The sequence below is a fragment of the Engystomops pustulosus genome, chromosome 1, assembly GCF_040894005.1.
Source record: "Engystomops pustulosus chromosome 1, aEngPut4.maternal, whole genome shotgun sequence".
NCBI lineage: Eukaryota > Metazoa > Chordata > Amphibia > Anura > Leptodactylidae > Engystomops > Engystomops pustulosus.
In genome coordinates this window covers 231,708,388-231,722,908 of record NC_092411.1, presented here as the reverse complement: position 1 = coordinate 231,722,908, position 14,521 = coordinate 231,708,388, and the positions used below count along the sequence as shown (strand labels likewise).

At 40.0% G+C, this 14,521-nt stretch overlaps 1 protein-coding gene across 2 annotated transcripts in view; it reads right to left on the bottom strand.

The window, feature by feature from the left end:
- Positions 1-7,621, bottom strand: part of CTSO (cathepsin O) — a 45,100-nt gene extending 37,479 nt beyond the window's left edge. The window contains exon 1 of one of the 2 annotated variants that reach the window (XM_072120769.1): positions 7,564-7,621. In XM_072120769.1, the coding sequence (XP_071976870.1) occupies positions 7,564-7,590 (27 nt within the window). In that variant the 5' untranslated portion in view covers positions 7,591-7,621. The other variant, XM_072120778.1, reaches the window with a different exon arrangement.
- Positions 7,622-14,521: the final 6,900 nt, after the last annotated feature.

The following is a 14,521-nucleotide window of genomic DNA, read 5'->3' as shown; positions in this document are numbered from 1 at the left end:
CTTACTTATGTTTACAATCGTTTTTATTTTCTTTAACCCCTACGCGCACCTGTGCGTAATAGTACGTTCTTGCATGATGATACTTCCCGCACCAGCTTCTGTCTCCGGCTTACGAACGGACCCGCAAGCATAAGCAGCAGGTGTCAGCTGTATATCACAGGTGACACCGTGCTCTGACACCCGCGATCAGTGCCAGCTCCGATCACGAATGTTAACCCCTTACACGCCTCTGGCAAGCGTGACCGTGGCATGTAAGGGTCTTCCCTCTAAGGATCGGACCCCCCGTGCCACTTACAGCAGGATCTGATCCTCTTCAGGGCAGCCCAAAGGTCTGCCCGATGTTCCTGTCAGTCAGACCACTTTCGGGTATGTGTGCATGTGTGAGCCTGCCAGATAGTTTACAGTGCACTACAATACATTAGTATTGTAGAGCAGTGTATTGTAAAAAGTTGCGCACTCCAAAAAAAAACATGGTAAAAAGAACAACTCTTCTTGTAAAAAATAACCCCTAAAAAACTGATTTGTCAGCCAAAAAATAAAAATGTTATGCCTCTGAAAAGATGGTGATGATAAAACTTACATTTAAATTTTGGAAAAAAATTAAAAAAGCTATATAAATGAGGTACTTCCATATCTATGGAAACCCATAGAATAAAAATAACATAATATTACCAAGAATAAGCACCTATACCTAAACATTAACCCATCCTGACTATTACTACTACGTACTATTATGGCTCGGTGGGAATTGACTTAACGACCGCCGCGGAGTGGGGCTTAAGCTCAGAGCCGGCACTGTATAGAACTGGTGTCAGTTGCCAGTTGTCAGTGACAGATCCCTGCCGACACCAGTCTGTAACTCCCGCGATCGGAGGCTCCTCCGATCGCAAGAGTTAACCCCTTACACACAGCATGTAAGATGCTTTTGATGTGGATTGGAACCCTTCCCCCTGCAGCACTTACCGGGGGTCCTCCACTGACAGCCCAGGCTTCTGCCAGTGCCCCGGGGCTGTGCAATCTCTTCTGTGGAGCCTGTGGATTTAATATTAAAAAAAAATGTTTAATAAAGGAAGAAAGGCAGAGGCAAAAGAATGAAAATTTGAGTTATGGACATATGCAGTTCATTCTTCCATAGTACAAGTTAAAAAATGTACACATGCACTTATTCACATTGTAAGTCCTTATGCACACAAACATTAAGGGTTACTTATTATTAGGGCAGCTTCTTGGGACAGTTCTGTGTCTATTTTTGGAGCTCTGCTGCCCATGAGATTCATGAATCTGGCTTTGCACAGTGTTGTAATAGCAGTAGTTCTATGTATGTGCCACATTAAGGAAGAGGTGTAAATAGTTCTGTGACACTTTTTATCAGTGAAAAGTCCCCCAAAACTTTTTTTTTAGACTTTTTTACGCCAAAAAAACAATGATAAATAACCCCATTTGTGCTTGTGGTACGTGATGTTTCAGAGGTTATCACACATAATACACACACATAATACACACCTGTGGTTTATTGTGTGGTTTATTGCTTATTGGTTTATTGTCTAAAATCCCGCTGTATCATATGATTTTGTAGCGTTCATGAAATGTACTTGCCTAGAGATGATTCCAATATGGTGCAGAGATGATTCCAATATGGTGCACCAGACTTATTGCACACTCAGTCCATGCACATGGAAGGCTGGATGTACTATGCCAGCTTCATTGAATGATCTTGGAAGTGCCAAGAGCTATATAAATATCAGTTTATGACTTTTACATACCCATACAGTGCACCTGTATGCGATAAATAATGCAACACTTACTTTTCAGAGACCTACAGACACCAGATGATATGGCATTCCAAGCATTCTACTGCGCGCATTTTCCACAGTTATCAATAGTAATCTCCATGACATTTAAACAATATTATTTGAGCAGGAGAATTTATTAAGGATAATGGTGTTTGCTGAAAGGTGGACTATTGGAAAAAAAAGATGTGAGTAATAAGTTGGTTTTGACTTTTGTTCTAGATTGTTCAGACATTTTTACTCCATTGCTACTTTACCACTGCATTAAACAATCGGCTCACCATATGAAAACTCAGATTTTTTGAGAAATACTGTAAAATTACATGGTAAGTAAGGGCATTGTATCATAGAGGGAGTACATGTTTTGGAGCTATGAGGTCTACATCAGGAAGAGATTTTGCCTCCTCAGAAATCTCCTCGCCCAGAGATCTCCCAAGACTGGGATGTTGTTTAATGTTCCAGAGGTCTACCAAAGTTTGTAGGCCAGAAGGCCCCAGGTGAGCTTTTCGCCCAAGGCTAAAAATCCTAAATTTTCCCATCCTAGGTTCCCCTCTATTTTCTCTGCCAAAGTGAAAGTAGTGGGGGTATGCATTGCATTGAGAGACAATCTAAATTTTGAGGTCACCAGAACCCAAGGCGGTGGGGGGGGGGGGGATATCTTGCTTTGGTTTGGTCCAAAGTCCTCGCAATTTGTTTGTGGGACTTCTAGCGGGAAAATTGATTGCTTGAAAGACTACTAACACTCGGGAATAACTCTATAACCTTCTCAGTAAGGGGGGTTGACGATGATGTAAGCCCAATGTTAATGGTTGGTTAAAAATTTAGTTTTGCTTCATCTTACATTGTGATATTAATGAAAGGGTTTTTATTTTTTATACTGTATTATTCCAGTAAAGCACTATTTTAATACTGTTATACAGGCAGTCCCCGGGTTACATACAAGATAGGGTCTGTAGGTTTGTTCTTAAGTTGAGTTTGTATGTAAGTCGGAACTGTATATTTTATCATTGTAATCCCAGCCAGAACTTTTTTGGTCTCTGTGACAATTGGATTTTAAAAATGCTGGGTTGTCATAAGAATCAATATTAACAATAAAGCTTCATTACAGACACCTGTGATAACTGTTACAGCTGATCATTGTAGCCTAGGACTAAAGTACAAGAAATTACCAATATCCAGAGGTCCGTTTGTAACTATGGGTCGTATGTAAGTCGAGTGTTCTTAAGTAGGGGACCGCCTGTATATGTCTTGCTAATGTCTCAGATAATGCATATGTTTGCGTGTGTGTTTGTGCATGCATCTGTGTTTGTAATTTTTTTTATAAAATCAATAAAAATCATTTTAAAGATTAAATAAAGGTACAGGTAAAATACCTTTGAAAATGAATCCGAAAATAGATAGTATTACCAAATGATATCATCGGAGTTTGAGTGTATGGGAGGTAGCTTCCCCACTTATATCTGTGACTTCCTCAGGGAACCCAATGGCTGCCCAATGCATATCACCATGTTGCTGTGGCTTCCTGAGGGCACTTCAGGGCTGCCCCACGCGTATCGCCACATTGCTACAGCTTCCTCAGGGTACTTCATGCACTAAATACACGGTCCTTAAGAGGTTTATAAAGACAGTTACAATTTCAGTTAATATCAATACATTAAGTTACTTTTCTAATTTCCTAGTATTAGTCTAATATACCTACTCATCAGGTTATATTGTAAAAAGTTTCTGATTTTCACTTTTATTTTTACTTAAACTACAGTAGGACTAAGAACATTACAAAATTACATTAGGAAAATTCCAGATTAATGACTCCTTATAGAATCATATAACTAAAGAGAATAATCCAGAATATGTGCTGAAAATCATAGTTATGAAATGAGGGCAATTAAAGCAGGCAACGAGCATGCAGTTATATATTGTATATTGCTGAGTGAACAAGTTACTTTACTATAAGGAAATTTTGCTGATGCTAGAGTACACTATAGGACAAATTAGACTGTGGAGAAATAATGTCTAACAAAGTCATTAGAATAGGGAATGTGTTAATGATCAAATATATAATGTCATCAACTGAATATTACAATAATCATTTGTGGGTTGCTGCAATTGTAGAATATTAATTTAATATCAATGAATGTTTCCATCTGGTATCCTAAGTGGTGAAAAGGCAAATTACTTAAAGGGGTATCCTCATCTAATTTTGGTTGGGGTCTGACCTGTTGAACCAGTTCTGACAATGAAGGGGGTCATAGTGTTAATTTAGCACTACATTGACAACAGGGTGTTTGTGTTTCTTTGCAAGGCATATGCCTACTTTCTGAGAATAATGATGCTACTTTATCAGTCTATAGAATATAAGAGCATATTGTAATAATATTTGAGTCCCCAGAACAGACCCTAATAATGAAGACCCCAGAGCAGTGAATAACAATATTAGAGACCCCAGAGCAGCATATAATAATACTGGAAATCCCAGATTTGATAAATACTATTGTAGACTCCATAGTAGACTAATAATACCAGAGAACCCCAAGCAGACAAATACTGGAGACCACCAGAGCAGACAAATACTGGAGACCCCTCTGCAAGCAAATACTGGGGACCCCCAGAGCAGACAAATACCAGAGACCACCAGAGCAGACAAATTCTGGGGACCCATCTGCAAGAAATAATGGGGACCCCCAGAGCAGGCAAATACCAGAGACCTCTGAGCAAACAAATACTGGAGACCAGCCAGTAGACATTTGCTTGAAACCCAGAGCCAGCAATTTCTGGAAACTAGGAGAACCCAGAGCAAGGAATCATTGGAGACCTCCAGAACAGCCAATTTCTGGAGCCTCCTGACCAGACAAAGACAAATTCTCACTTCACCTGGCTCTTCTGTCTCCTACACCATACTGAAGCTTCTTTTCTACCGCATGTGCTGCTCTGCTCCTACACTGGTTGTATACGCCAACGTCAAAACCCATAGGAGAGGGAACGGAGCAATGGGTAATTCCCACTCACAGGTCTTCCTTTGTCCGGACATCAGCTGCCTGAGGCGAATTATAGAAAGATGCCCCCACCTGGATGGTCAAAGAGTTATATACTGTGCTTATGGCTAATATTCAATCGTGGTACCCACGAAATCAGAAAATTGATCACAATTCGATCACACATGCCCCCTCCTGAAGGTGCTTTTTTTCTGTTATCTGTCTTTCTAAGAAGGGGGTTACAGAAAACAGGTCACTATAATACCCCTTTTTTCTATGGCCCCACACACATCTATATATATATATATATATATCCCATGTCTTTGGACTTTTCATTATGAGGAAAGAAAAGAAACGTACCGGGGCATATTTATCATAGGCAGTGTATGATATGCCCGCCGCTGCATAATCCCTTCTTCCACCTCTTGATGTATCCGGGCAGGCTGCTGAGCAGCGTTTATTCTATGCCAGATTAATTGTGAAAAGTCGCCGCTGCAGCGAGTGCGCCACGTCAGTGGTCCTGATAAATATGCCCCACCGTGTATATCTGAGTACAAGCAAAGGCATGAAATGTCTACAGCAGAGCCCCTTCAATTAAATATCCACTTAAGAGCTCTACTTTATAATAATAATCTTTATTTATATAGCGTAATTAAATTCTGTAGCGCTTTACAAATTATGGTGAAGATATACAAATAAAATTACAGACATTACAGAGTAACAACATAGTCATATGAGACAAGAGGAAAGAGGGCCCTGCTCGCTAGAGCTTATAGTCTATGAGGATGAAGGGTGTGACACAAGAGTTATAAGAGCTTGTATAATATTCCAGCCCTTCCTTAAAAAGGCATGGAATAAAAATAAGTTAATAAATAAAAATTCTGATGCTTGAACCGGTCTTCAGCTGGTCCAAGGTTTATGGGACTGCAGAACCTGTAGCTTGGATGTAGAATTGGTTATTAAAAAGAGAGTGAAAGTTGCAAGCAGTTAGGCAATATGATAGGCCTGCTTAAATAGATGGGTTCTAAGAGCATGTTTGAAGCTTTGGAGCAGGGTCGGACTTGGGTACCTGGGGCCCAGTAGTGACATTGATTTTGGGGGCTTACCTACTAATACATAGATATATTTCAGGATAGAGAATTTCTAAGCACTAGCAGGGGCAGTAAACAAAGGATAAACCACTCTCTTTCTTCTTCCATCTCCACTAGTTAACAGATTTAGGTTTTTGTACAGGGGCTGCTGTGGCAACATTATCTAAGGGCATGGATGTTAGGAATGGTTTAAGAGTTACCTGGTGGTGGGGCTGTGGTGAGGGATTTAAGCGTTTGCGTTCCACACCAACCTACCAATAAAAAAATGCTGAAAACCTATACAAGAACTGATGACAATAACCCTACTCTCTTGCGTCCCTGCACCACAAAGACAAGTCACACTTGGCTCTCTGACCGTATGAATATAAAAGTACAAAAGCTGAGAGCTGTCTCACACTACAAAGTTAGTCAGTCAATATAATTCTGATATGACACAGGTAGAAGTAGGATCTAGTAACTCACAGGCAACATGTCTTCTCCTTTGCATCCAGAATCGCCATAAAATCTAGTTGCAGAATATTTCAGCAGATGTGTTCAGCTCCAGGCAGCACACCCCCCTCACTGCATCCCTAAAAATATCACAGTTACTTACTTTTGGGTGACTGGACACAACTTCCTGATCTTGCTTCCTGGAATTACAGTGTGAGCGATAATCTTGCTTGCTATTTCTATGAGGTGCGCGTAATAATGAGTTGGTGCTGTAAGAGTGTGAACCAAGAGGTCGCGGAAGAGCGACCCAAAGCCAGTGTTGAAAAGGACCTTGATCACTCCCATCCTGGGCCAACTCCAGAGGAAGACTTCATAGCAAGGCAGCGCTTTGTGTCCTGCAGTCAGCAGGAGGACTTTGTTGGAGAGAGGTGGTATGTTCCAAGAAGACTGGAATCCAGAAAGGACATTGATTGATTGGACTCACTGAGAGCCATAGTGCTGAGGAGGGACCTCAGCAGTGTTTCTTGAATCAAGAAGGTAGCTAGGGTTCAGGAAGTGAGGTAATGCTCTATGTAGGGACTGAGCTGTTTGTTTCTGTAATTGTTTTAAAACTAACTAAAGCTTTTTCTTTTGGATTACTACAAACACCTATGTTATTGCTTTGGCACTCAGTACCACAAAATATGCCCTAGAAGCTTCTACCACTGATGCTAAGTTACACCAAACAGTGCCAAGAGTGGTTGGTTGAATGTGCATCTTCTATATGAGGGTTAAATCCATCTAGGTGACACAAGGCAGAGGAAGCCATGCAAAGACACAAAACCTATCTTAGATTGACGGGAAATGGTTAGTACATTGATAATAATGATTATTTGGAATCAAGGCTGTTCTAGAGGTGGCAATTGAGAACTAGGCATAAAAACTGGTGGAAATTGGATGGCTACAATGTCAAGACCACTATAGAGGCAGTGCAGGTTATAGTGAAATCAATAGTAAGACTACCTGTACATAATACCCGCAAATCGGGTCACAAACAATGGACCCGTAGTCCATTGTTTGCCACCCATGTGTGCAGGCTTGTGATAAAAAAAGGCTTTTTGTACTATTTCCACAAGGAACATAGTGTTAAAAGGTGGACTTTCACTCTAAAGTTTCTTTTTTACCAACTAAGAAAGCACAAAGAAGCATGTATGTTATCAAAAGTGTGGTTAAAACAAAAAGATCTGAATTACTGACAAGCCGAATAGCATTTTCCATAGTGTCTTTTTAGGATTTAAATACCATCTTGGCAGAACCACAATTGTTCATGTTCTTTTTGCTTGAACAGTTGTCTGAGAGCTGTTTCTGTTCCCTAGCAACAGCAATCTAACCTACTTTTTAGTCTCCTCTTTAAATTGGTTGACATTTAATTCCAATTCATGATATCATGATCATCTATGGCTAACATCTAGAGTATCTATCTATCTATCCATCTATCCATCTATCCATCTATCTATCTATCTATCTATCTATCTATCTATCCATCCATCCATGTGTATCCTATCTATCTATCTATCTACCTACCTATCTATCTACCTATCTATCTATCTATCTATCCATCCATCCATCCATGTGTATCCTATCTATCTATCTGTCTATTTATCTTCACATATCTATGAATGTATGTATCTATCTCATATCTAGCTACAAGAAAACAACAAGCTCTCCACAAAGTTGTACCTCCCTACCTCTCTTCCCTTATCTCTATCATCTCATTTCTATCACCAAGCCCTCTTTGATCTTCCAGGAATCTGATATTATTCTCTTCTTTAATTCAAGCCTCCCTCTCACATTTCCAAGAATTCTCCCTAGCTGAATCAATTCTATGAAATACCCTACCCCAGACTATCAGATTTATGCTCAACTAAGAAAGCTTCAAATGCTCTAAAACCCATAGGAAGACGTCTCACATTCCCTAACTGCATGTAACTTTGACTCTCTTCGACAACTCTGTCTACTCCTACCTGCCATTGAATCAAGTGCTAGCACAATTACCATATTTTTCGGACTATAAGGCGCATCATCAATAAATGCCTGCTAAAATGTCGAGGTTCATATATAAGGCGCACCAGACTATAATGCGCACCTGATTATAAGGATAAATGACCAGCAGGTGGCAGACCTGTGCACAGTTCAAGGCAGCTGTTGTCTGTAATTATGGTTCATATATAAGGCGCACTGGACTACAAGGCGCACCTTTGATTTTTGAGAAAATCAAAGGATTTTTTATGTGCCTTGTAGTCCAAAAAATACGGTACAATTAAATAGTCTACTCTGCAGTCCTACTCACCTTGGACTCTGTATATAAGATGGCAGCAAGTGACTGATTCATGCATTAGCATCATTTATTTATTTATTCTTACAACCTATATATTATTTATTCTTATACCCTTCATTGTGCAAGCTCTCATGTACTGCAACAGTCATTTAGGTCAAATGAAAATGTACCTTAAAAAAAGACACTTTACATAGGAGCAGGGGAGAGCGGGGTGACGTCACGGAAAAGGTGCGGGGATGTGCATAATTAGCAGCCCAGAGTGCCGGGTATCTTGTTCCCACACTCCGTGCTGATAAATATAACTTTCTTTTCTACCTGTTCAAGATTAGCAACGGTCAGCACCGGGATCAAGTTGAAGAGGAGGGGGGTGAATATTAACCCCTTCCCGACATTTGGCGTAATAGTACTGCACGGCGGGAGGTGCGTTCCCGCAAAATGCAGTATTATTACGCCAAGCTTCTGGCCCCGGCTCCTAAACGGAGACGGGGCCAGAAGCTGCGGGTGTCAGCTATATATCATAGCCGATTTCTCCGATCGCGGGTGTTAACCCCTAACACGCCGCGGTCGCGCTGACCGCGGCGTGTTAGAGGCATTTAAAGTTTAGCAAAAGGGAATCGGACCCCCCCGCGGTGCTTACCGGGGGGGATCTGCTGCTCCGATCGCAGCCCCGGGAATGAATCTATAGTAAGATAAAATTACATTTCTGTAATTTCACTTTCATTTATCTTTCACCCTCATGAAACGTTCATAGGGTTAACAAAATTCCCAAATGTTGTTTTGAATATTTTGAGGGGTGTAGTTTCTAAAATGGTGTCATTTGTGGGGGTTTCCTGTCATGTGGGCCTTATAAAGTCACTTCTAATTAAATTGACCCTCCAAAAGTAGGTTTTGATGATTTTCGTGAAAATCTGAAAAATTGCACCTAAAGTTATAAGCCTCCTAACATCCTAAAAAAAGGAGAAGATGTTTGAAAAATGATGCCAAGTTAAAGCAGACATATGGAAAATGTTAGTTATCAAGTTATTTTAGTGATATGACCAACTTTCCAAAAAGTAGAAAATTTTGAATTTGGAAAAAAATAGTTTTTTTTTTAATTTTTGCCAAATTTCCATTTATTTAATAAATAAATACTAAACATATTGATTAAATTTCTCAACCAACATGAAGTACAATGTGTCACAAAAAAACAATTTCAAAATCAACTGGATATGTTAAAGTGTTCCAAAGTTATAACCATTTATAGTGACACAGGGCAGATTTGAAAAAATGGGCCGTGTCAGGAAGGTGAAAAGTGGCTTCAGCGTTAAGGGGTTAATAGTTTTTTTTATGTTTTTCAGGTGGCTGGTTTCCTTTAAAACAACAATCAGTATTTTAAGTGATTATTATAATAATGTATGGCTAACGGCTAAAGTACCGTATTTTTCGGCCTATAAGGCGCACCGGACTATAAGGCGCACCTCTAATAAATGCCTGCTAAGACATCTAGGTTCATATATAAGGCGCACTGTAGTATAAGGCGCAGGATCAAATGCAGTACCTAAAAATGACCAGAAGGTGACAGATCTGTGCACAGTTCAAGCCAGCTACACTTCCCGGGAAACTTGTCTTCAGCATGTGACAGAGCTCCGATCTCAGAGGTATGGGCTTCTGGGGGTTAATTCAGGGTGATGCAGCAGGGGTTAAGCGGTCTCCCTCTGCCCCTTCTCCTTCCCTCCTCAGCCAGGGTGTTATTCCTGTGGGGTTCCCTGTGGCTCCTTCTCTTTCCCCCGTTACAGGGCTGTCAGGTATGGGGGATTGTTTACTGATGATGATGATTGCCTCGTGGTCGGCACTATGGCAGCTCTGGTCTCTCCGTGCTAGGGGAGGGCAGGATGGGGACACTTCAGGAGCTAGGGACCCTGTATACTGTGTGGGAAGGTGCAGGAAATTTCTGGGGATGGAGCTATTAAACACTGGTAAATGTACAGTACATCTTGTCTGTAGTACATTTCTGTATAAGTTCATATATAAGGCGCACTGGCCTATAAGGCGCACCTTTGATTTCTGAGAAAATTAAAGGATTTTTGGTGCGCCTTATAGACCGAAAAATACGGTAAACGTCCCACTATACCATATATATGTATCTGTAGGCATGTATCTATCTCATATCAAAACAACACAAGGCAGTACTCCAAGATATGTGAAAAATATATAAAAAGTGGCAACATTTTGGAGTGCTGTCTTCTTTCTTTATTTCATGCTGTTAACTCCCTTTAAGTGCACAAACTGAATTATACCAGAATTGAATCAGAAGTGAACAAAGGGTCTCTTTGTGTAAGTACTTGTCTAACTAAACTTACTAATCTTTCAAAGTCACACAATTACCTCTGTCCTCCATTACCTACATACTCTAAATCTTGTGGACTTGCATTTGCCCTTAGAAAGTTACACTGTCAATATGATGTAGCTTTAGGCAGCTACCTATGTATCGGCTCTGGCTTATCCCCCACTACCTTCCCTGCTGCACCACCTTGGTACTCTCACCCTATCACCCTAAATCTGCACCAAGCGGATCATCAGCATCAGGAGCTTCATGTCGTATGACAGGGAGCAACACAACGCTGCAACCGGAATCTGTCAGCCAAGTGTATCATTTACAGCATTATCATAGCACCTGAAAAGTAAGAGATCACAACCAGTGTCTTACCTCAATTTAAGTTAAAGACGGTATCAAGGATCCAATGGTAGCCGTCACCAGGCAGCTTAAGGGCTGGTACTTGGCAAAAGTGGAGCTATGGGCAGTGTCTCTTCTGCCAAACCAACAGTAGCACACCACTGTTTCACCACAATCACCAGTGGTGCACCAGCACCCCTATTGTAATAACCCTTATTCATATCTGTCTAGTTTGTGTCTATTTGTTATTGTCATTTCCCTAATGTAATTTAATGGTCACATTAACCTGTATTGTGCTGTATTGCAATTTCTTGCAACAATGTTTGTAGGCAACTAAAGAACTAGCAACATGTAAGAATGTGCCTCTCACAGTGTATGTATGTAACTGTAACGTTCAGCCTATTTCACTGTTACACTGTGTGTAACAAATGCTGCAACGCTATTTACAAAAGAATTTTGTATTGAGCCCAGAGGATCAATAAAGTACTATTGTATTGTTAATATAAATAAACTTTATATTTTATACTGTTCCTATCCTATAGACAATTAGGCACACTGGGGGTTATTTATCATATGCCGGCCGTTTATGAAAGCTCCACCGCTGCTTTGCCCTTTTGATGTATCCCTGCCTGGCGTAAAATTAGCACTGATGGCAAATTTTCACAGGCAGCCCTGCACCGGTTATGCCCCACTTTACGCCCCTTCAAGTTCCCCTAGGGTTGGGGTGTGGCGGGAAAGGGGATAATATTGCCCCACTGGATTTTACTGAGGATTTGAAAAAAATCTTGGAAAAACAAAGAAATTAACATTTAACTATGAGGAAAAGTTAAAGGGATGTGAATACTTTTGCGGCACAATGTATATTTATACATAATCATTATTATCCAATAATGAAGCCATTACTTTTGGAAGAAATGCTGAATCTGTTTTTATAGATGAGACCTAAAATAGAAATAATGACTAATGTTTGAGAGATGTTTAACATTCCATCCGCTCAGTTTCTGAGCTGTTGTGCATATATCTGCTTATTATGGTGACATTAACGGAATACACACATGTTCTTATACCTTTGTGGCTACTGTTTCAAAAAATGCATATGGCATTAGTGGAACCTATACAATCCACCGTACAGTAGAAACCTGTGTTAAATTAACATAAAATGATTTTATTCCTTTGTGATATTGTGGATGTAGTCCTTAGTAGTATGCACTACAAGCTTAGATGGTGCTTCTATGTGTTATTCTATTTTAAAACTGGATGGTGCATCAACCATCAACGTCAGTTCTGTGAAATCATGTATAGGTGAGAAATAGTGGACATAGCAGCCATCTTAACCCCTCTATGACAAGCCTTCCTTTTATTTTCTCGTACTTTTTTCATGCCAGTGTTTTTTCTCTGTTTTCTCATGGGCGTGTATAAAAAGTGTTCACGTACAAAATCAGTGTGAGTCTTATCGGATTACTGGCAGCCATGCTCTACTTTCTTTTTCTCCTTTCATTTTCTTTTATATTGAAAGTTATAGACAAAGGAGAGCAGTAAACTGACAGTTCATAACTGATTTATGAAGCTACGTAACAGAAAAGCTGTCTATGTTACTCATTGCAAAAATCAAAGAACAGATTTCATTCGCTTTTCTGGTCTCGAAAAATAATGTTTGCAGTGTGATTGGAACGTTTCTTATTTTAGAATCTCCATACAAAAGTATAAAATGTGTGAAAACTTCAAGGTATCTTTACTATCTTGTGGTATAGGTTATAGAAACATTCCATTACTGAATTTCTATATAGTATAGCATTTAAAAAAGTGACACTCTTGACTATATGGAAATGTACTGTCTTCATTATTGGGTTGCCTCATCTTTGAATGTCATTCTCTATCGACATGATAGGTGGGGACCGTGTTACATATTTTACATGGGACCTCAAAGTTCATATTGTGCCTTTAATATAGATCTTAGCCCAGGATTCACTTCTCATCATCCTTACAAGTGACAGATTAATTAGGAAGAATTTTCTGCTACACAAGCTTGACCTCTATTAATTATTAAGTCTTCTCCGACACTGGTAATTTCCTGTGCAATTGTACTTTTATGTGCAGTTAGCTTCTATTCATTTATCTAAGAGGATCATCTGTTCATTGTCAAAGTATTACAGAGTAAATGAATAGTGCTATTATGTGTCTTCTTAGTATGTGAGTAAACACATCCTGAATAAATATTTCATATGTCTTGCACTGAGGATTCTGTCGGTACACTTTGCCATAAAGCCCTGACTGGTGGAGGGCTGCAGTGATTGTTGATCTCTGTAGCTTAGCCACAGTGATTTGGGGGTTCTTCTTTTCCTCTTTCACCAATGCTCATCTCCCATGATTGCTTAGCTTGGCTTGATGGCCAGGTCAAGGAAAAGTTGTAGTCGTCCCAAACTTCTTCCATTTAAGGATTATCTAGGCCACAGTGCTCTTAGGAATCTTGAGTTCTGCAGAAATTCTTTTGTAACCTCGGCCGAATATGTGCCTTGCCACAGGTCTCTGAGCTCCTTGAGCAGTACCTTAGACCTCATTATTCTCATGTATTCTGACATGCACTGTGAGCTGTAAGGTCTTGTATAGACAGGTGTGTGCCTTTCCTAATTAAGTCCACTCAGTTTAAATAAAAACAACTGGGCTCCAATGAAGGAGTAGAACCTGTGTTTCTACCTCTATTAAACAAACCTTTTTATGGAACTAAGTTTAATTGACAAAGGGCAAATCTAGGCATCTTTTGATAAGAGATGAGTGAATCCAGCAAACAATATGGTTCAAGTCTGAAACTATTCAGTTTGAACCAATTTTTCTCCAATAGTCCTGGAAAATGGCATATATTTTGCCTCAGGTGGAATATGCCTGAGCCCTGAGGGAGGCGGCAAAATTTGGGGCCATAATGATAAGAGACAGATGCGAATGATGTACAGAGCGCCACAGATCCTCCTACTGTCTGTGCTGTTCTGTTGCTCTGAAGGACTCAGGCAGTATGCGATGATGTGAGGACGCAAGTGGTGGCGGGGAGTGTGACTGGAGTCGAGGTGAGTAATTGCTTTATTATTTTTATAAAAAGGAGGCTGTATATCTTAGAAAACAGGGGGCAGTATAAATTAAAAAGGGGGCTGTACGTAATAGAAAAAGGGGGGCTGTATATGATAAATTAAGGGGGCTGTAAATAATACAAGAGGCTATATATTATATAAAAAGAGGGCTGTATATTATTCTACACAGGCTGCATATTATAGAATAAG